The following is a 5,938-nucleotide window of genomic DNA, read 5'->3' on the forward strand; positions in this document are numbered from 1 at the left end:
AAGTAAATTTAAGAGTTCCTTTTTTTCAATAAAAAAGCAGCTCAGTAACTCGGTTGAAAGCAGAATTTGATATTTTTTAAAAACATTATTCTGAAAACGAGAATATGAGATACATCCAGTAGCAATAGTTCATTTTGGAATCATTTTTGATTGGATAAAAGATTTAGTTTATATAATATAACTGCGCACGTCACAATTATTCATGTCAAAAACGTATATTAAGTTTGTCGTTACCTTTAAAGTATGCTCAAATTGAAGCCATTTTTGAAGGAAAAATATCTTTTTTGTCTACAGTGAATGATGGAAAATTAACTTATAAGGCATGAATTTAATAGCTACCCAGTAATACTGGTATAACTTGGGTTTGAACAATTTACGCTTTTTAATAAAACGCCTCACATGCTATTAAGTTCATACCAGTATAACTTGGGAAGTTCCCAAAGAATGATATATGGGGATAACCAACAGTATTCAAGCTCAAAATCCATTTTAAAAATGATTTTTGGGAGCAAACACAGACCTCCAACACATGAAAGGTGGGGTCAGGTGCCATACAGGAGTTAGCATTGCCCCCTCCCGGTCACACCTACCGTGTGCTCCTTTTCATGATCGGGAAATAACGGGAAAACTCCGTAGATAATTCAGTGTGTAAGTATGATGACATAAAATTGGTATGAAAAACGTCAGACAGCATTAGACTTAATGATTGGTTAACGACTTAGCAACTTGTTTGTCCAAAGCTAACATTGATTTACAAATATTTCATGCGTGGGGCATGCCCTTACAATTGTATCGAACCAACTGAGAGACATAAACGCCATAGGCAATTGATAGAGTATAATGCATCTTAAGTAATGGAAGTTGACGATTGAAAAGTTGAAGTCAACACTCTTCTTGTAAACTGTGTTGCTAGGTTACAATTGATATTTTTCTTCTTTAAAATTTCTTCTTTAATAATCTTTGTTTTATAAATCAGAAAAAGACCAATGGCAAGGCAATTAAATTAAAGAGGTCTATCTTTATTGTAAACGTTGGTGTAATAACACCTTTAAAACCCCGATTTTTTACAAAAATATTAAGTTCCACAAATAAAAAGTAAATCATTCTGACTAGGTTTTTCATAAAAAATATTTTGCTGTACAATAGATTTATATAGAATCATTTATTTTAACAAAAACGTCATTGTCTACGAACATTTTGGACAACCCTCGTATTTCAAGTAAAATGTTATTTCAATTTTAAAAGATATATTCTTGGAGTTTTTAAGTATCTAGTATCATTTATACCACTCTTCAGGAAGAAATGCTTCAATATTAGAAGGATTTATGAGGAAATTATTAGCTTCTGAAATGCCGATATTTTTCAAATCGTAAAAGACATTGGTGAGTCAAAATTATTGTTATGCAAAAAGAATGCAATTATGCTGTTAGTGAAAATTTTTAATAGAAATATATTGCATTCAGACAAGAAATTAGACTTGTCAAAAATTTGGGGGAAAATGTTTTATGACTACACCACTCACATGTGATGAAAGATATAAACCTTCACCCAAGAGAACGGATGCAAGTAGTGGTGGCTGATTTCCTGTCTTGTTCAGTCCAGCACGTGAAAATTTCGCATGATGCTTCTTATGTCTCGTGAAAAAATATCAGATCAGATCCTGATTATGGAATATAGTATTTTATAACCTTTTGTTTATAAACAAAACCCCCCTCTCACTTTCCTTCGGTGGCGGCAATTATACTTTTCTCTGAAACTTAGGGTATTAGAAAAATCTATTTGGGAAGTTTTTCTTAATGACATCTTAAAAAGGACAAAGACATATGTCAATCACTGCAGCTGGGTCAGAAATTTAAACTCCAGGCATAATTCGAAGACAAGAATCCCCCCCTCCCAAAAAAAAATTACTGTATGTATTATCATGTCTTATCGTATTATAAATGAAGCTAATCAAATAACATAAATTCTACAACAATTTATATGTAAATGTTCATAATAATTCAAAACAGAGTAAATTAATACACTGAATATGGAAAAATAAATATATTTAAAACATTTCTATACAAAATGTTTGACCCAAGAAAAAAATAAGTATAGGGTTGAAAAATATCACCTTACCATGGCATCAATTATTGTTTTGATAAAACCAGTTGCAAACAAACAAGGGAAGTTTAGGCCTATTGTATTTATTTATTGTATATAGCAATTACCTACTTTTTTATGAATATAAAAATAAGGGAAAGCAGACTATAAATAGTAAGCCTTAAAATATTTATAGATTATTGTCACACGAGTACAGAGCATATCATTTTTAAATAAAATCATTGAGTTGTTTATATTCATAGTATCCTGCTTTGTTAAGCTAGTGAGGTTTACCACACAACTTCACGTGAAACCGTCTTTACACATATTTTAATCGGATGTTCGGATTTTTTTATGTGCACTGTTTTGAAACGTACGATGAAATTCTTCAAATTACATGTGTGTATGTTTGATAACTTTGATTAGGAATATTTTACAGCATTTTTTTGAAAAATTAAATAATGTTATCTTTAGATAGAGACTATTATTGATTGGTTGGAAAAGCTGACATACATGTATATGCACATGAAATTTACAAGTAATTAATACAAGTAAGTTAATCACGTGTCATGTCAAAATACCCAGTGTAGAATCTATTTTGATAGTTAACCTTAAACAACATGTAAAGTTTAAAGTTCGTTGATGTTTTATTTACTTTTAAGGCATTTTGCCAAGCACCGATATAAAGTTTAACTACTTTCAGTTTTGCTTGATATGTGCACTACCAATTCGTAGAAAAGTGGACGATGTACATTTATTCCATTGATCCCAGGGACAAATATTCTTGGACAAATCAGAATCTTCTCGATGAAGATGTAAGCATTATATTTAAATTCTCACAAGCCGGATATTACGTACAGCCGAAAACAGGGATTACAATTGGCCGGTATTCGCGGTTTTCCCTCAGTCGAAGGGAAGCATGGCGGAAGATCTTTTGTCAACAATAAAAGACGAAAAGTTAAGAAATGCTTCTTTGGAGGCCACAAAATCTGGATGCATTCTGCCAATTCTTAAAGAAGAGCTTAAAAGTAAAATTCAGTTGAAACGATTTATACAAGGACAAGATGAAATAGATCTTACTGTGCCATCACCAACAAAGAAAGTGCATGTGGAGGTAAAAATTTTTCATCTTTTTCTTTTCCTGCTAAATGATAATTATCTTAGAAATGATATGTGTAGATATCAAGGAGTTTATAATGATATTTATAAAATTACAGTTTACTGAGGAAGAACTTGAGCGAAAGGAAAAACGAAAAGACCAAAACAGAAAGGCGGCCATGAAATTCAGATTAAAAGAAAAAGAAGATAAAGTTCGCCTCGAACAGGTATATTCATTCCATATATTCTTTTCTAAATTCTCATAATTTTTTTCAATTTAATAATCAATATTATTCATGTTTTTTTAAATTTAATTTGATCCAAAACATGATATGAATAATTATACTTGTTTGTAGAATATTAACGCAATTAAAATCAGTGGGAAAAAATGTTACATATTTAGATTGATAAAGTAAATTTTTTATCTACATTAAATCATCATAAAGTGTCAATACTTGTAACATAATTGTGTTTTTGTTAATGAACAGGAAAATAATTAATTATTGAAATTATTCAAAACACGCGTATTGTATCAGAAATACACTGTATATCAGGAGAAATAATTTTAAAAAATAAATAAAAATAAAACATTTTGCTCAGAGGTAATTTTTAAACATAACATCAATAAAGATCTAGAAAAAATGTTCTGATCTAATTTTTAAAATCTGGAAATTAGAAAAATGGTTCTAGGATAGAACAATGTACCTACATTTCTTTCAGAATTATTTTTATGAACAGGAGTAGATTTACTCCCATTTGAATAATTAATGACAGTTCCACTCATTGAATTCTTTATAAAGATATTTTACTAAGATCATTTCAATATGATTCACACAACATTATGTGAAATTAACATATTATGTTCCTGATTTTTAAAAATATTTTTTGGCATTATGATTTAATTTTTTTATTATAAAAATCGATAGAGCTGATGATAAACAACACTAATTATCCATTAAAAATATTTTTACAATAAAAAAAAATCTCAAAAATATAAATTTATGAAGAATTAATATATAGAAAAATATCATGAAAGCAGATTATATTATATCTGCCGAATCTATTCATGAGATTGATTATTTTAACATTTTTTTACAATTTAGACTCTGAAAGAACTTAAAAGAAGAAATGAAGAATTGAGGAGTAATGTACGTCAGATGGAGGAGGATAAAGCTAAGATTCTACAGCTCATTAACGATAAAAGTAAACGCTACATGACATGATGGTAGTGATCACAACGATGTCTCCATTGTGTTCATCATGTGACTGGGGTTTTACAGGTGTCTATTTTTGTCTTATCAAAAGACACATGCCAAAATTGTGTTCTCAGTATTTTCGCTCGAATCCGACCAATATACGAATCTTTTATTGTCTTTTGAAAACATTCCATATTGTTTTCCGAATTGGATTCATATTGCTCAAGAGAGGTAAAGTGTTATGTTTAATGTAAAGAGAAAGTGGTTTTGTTTTCTTTTCTTATGTACTCTGAGTATGTTTACTACATGTATGTATAAGAAAATCGTTTTTCTAGAGTGTGCATGAGTTGTCATAATTTATCATAAATTTGATTTAATCTTTCCAATAGTTTTTTTTATGACAATAAAACAGGAAAAGATAACCTGCATTTGTTGTCATTTTGATTGTTTATACTTTTATTAAAACAACACAAAAATTTTTATTGATACTCAGATTCTTTTTTTAAGTTTATATTTACACTTAAAGTACCACTTACTTACCTTAAAATATTTGAAGAATTAATTCTAAACTTTAATACATTAAAAGATTGTATAATATTTTTTTAATTATAAAAGTAATTAACAAAGCAATATAAAAAGAATACTAATTTAAAATTACCAATTTTTTAAAGCAAATATTTAAACGTAAAATACCACCTACTTGCCCTAAAATATTTGTAAAGAATGAACATAAATTTGATTCACTGTCTTAAAACATTTTAATAATATTTTAAAATGTATTATAAACATTATACCCTTCACAAAGTCAAATATATTTTTGAATACTTAAGTGTGCATAAATAAATTACTAAATATTTCACAATTTAGTAGAAAATACATTGGGAAAATTATTTCTTTGTAAATTCAGAGAGAGATAGCAATTTGCTCTATTCTGAAAACTCTTCGATGAGGTATCAATTCTTTGTGTTATAAAATACATTAAAAAATATTCAGTAATGATATATTCCCTTTTGGATTAATAGAAATGACAGAAATCGATATGCTTCTCTCTCTTATACATTTACAAATACAATTCATTTCAACTGCAGTTTAATAAAGTAATTATAATTTACAAGCATATAATTGCGCCTTTTCTGACTATTGTTTGTTAAATTTGAAAAGAATAATAACTCATAATTTATATGTTTAAAAATATCTATTTATTACGTATAATTTTTTAAAGAAATAATAAATGCTGTTAGGATAATGTGAAGGCGACTTTGGAATTATTTACTTTATGAGAAGTACATGTACTAAACACTTCTTCTGACTTGTTTATTTCATCGTAAATCACATATACTTGTGAACAAAATTTAAAAAAAAAAAACATCATTACCAGTTCATCATCGATGTTTATTTCTAATTATGATTGCAAGGGCTATATAAATAACTGAAAATTGTAAACTATGATTCGAATGCTTTGCTCTCAGTATAACTGCATGATAACAAAGATGGCTGCAACCTCACGTGTACATGCAATCTCGTCTTTTTACCTTTTTATCGCACAAGAGTAATGAGGATTT

General features: G+C 28.4%; 1 protein-coding gene across 1 annotated transcript; it reads left to right on the forward strand.

Moving 5' to 3' along the window:
* Positions 1 to 2,696: 2,696 nt before the first annotated feature.
* LOC134258371 (jun dimerization protein 2-like) lies at positions 2,697 to 4,744 on the forward strand. The gene is made up of 3 exons (XM_062740897.1): positions 2,697 to 3,196; positions 3,300 to 3,407; positions 4,284 to 4,744. Exons 1-3 carry the CDS (start codon positions 3,002 to 3,004, stop codon positions 4,401 to 4,403), a joined length of 423 nt encoding a protein of 140 aa, XP_062596881.1. The 5' UTR covers positions 2,697 to 3,001; the 3' UTR covers positions 4,404 to 4,744.
* Positions 4,745 to 5,938: the final 1,194 nt, after the last annotated feature.

Source organism: Saccostrea cucullata, unplaced genomic scaffold, assembly GCF_032062105.1.
Source record: "Saccostrea cucullata isolate Sc308-1 unplaced genomic scaffold, CSIRO_AGI_Scuc_v1 ctg4, whole genome shotgun sequence".
Taxonomy (NCBI): Eukaryota; Metazoa; Mollusca; class Bivalvia; order Ostreida; family Ostreidae; genus Saccostrea; species Saccostrea cuccullata.

What these genes read in the sequence shown, in the direction of transcription:
- LOC134258371 (XM_062740897.1), top strand. Translation starts at nt 3,002, where the DNA reads ATGGCGGAAGATCTTTTGTCAACAATAAAAGACGAAAAGTTAAGAAAT. An exon ending in CAAAGAAAGTGCATGTGGAG is followed by an intron (nt 3,197 to 3,299) that starts GTAAAAATTTTT and finishes ATAAAATTACAG; the next exon opens with TTTACTGAGGAAGAACTTGA. An exon ending in ATAAAGTTCGCCTCGAACAG is followed by an intron (nt 3,408 to 4,283) that starts GTATATTCATTC and finishes TTTACAATTTAG; the next exon opens with ACTCTGAAAGAACTTAAAAG.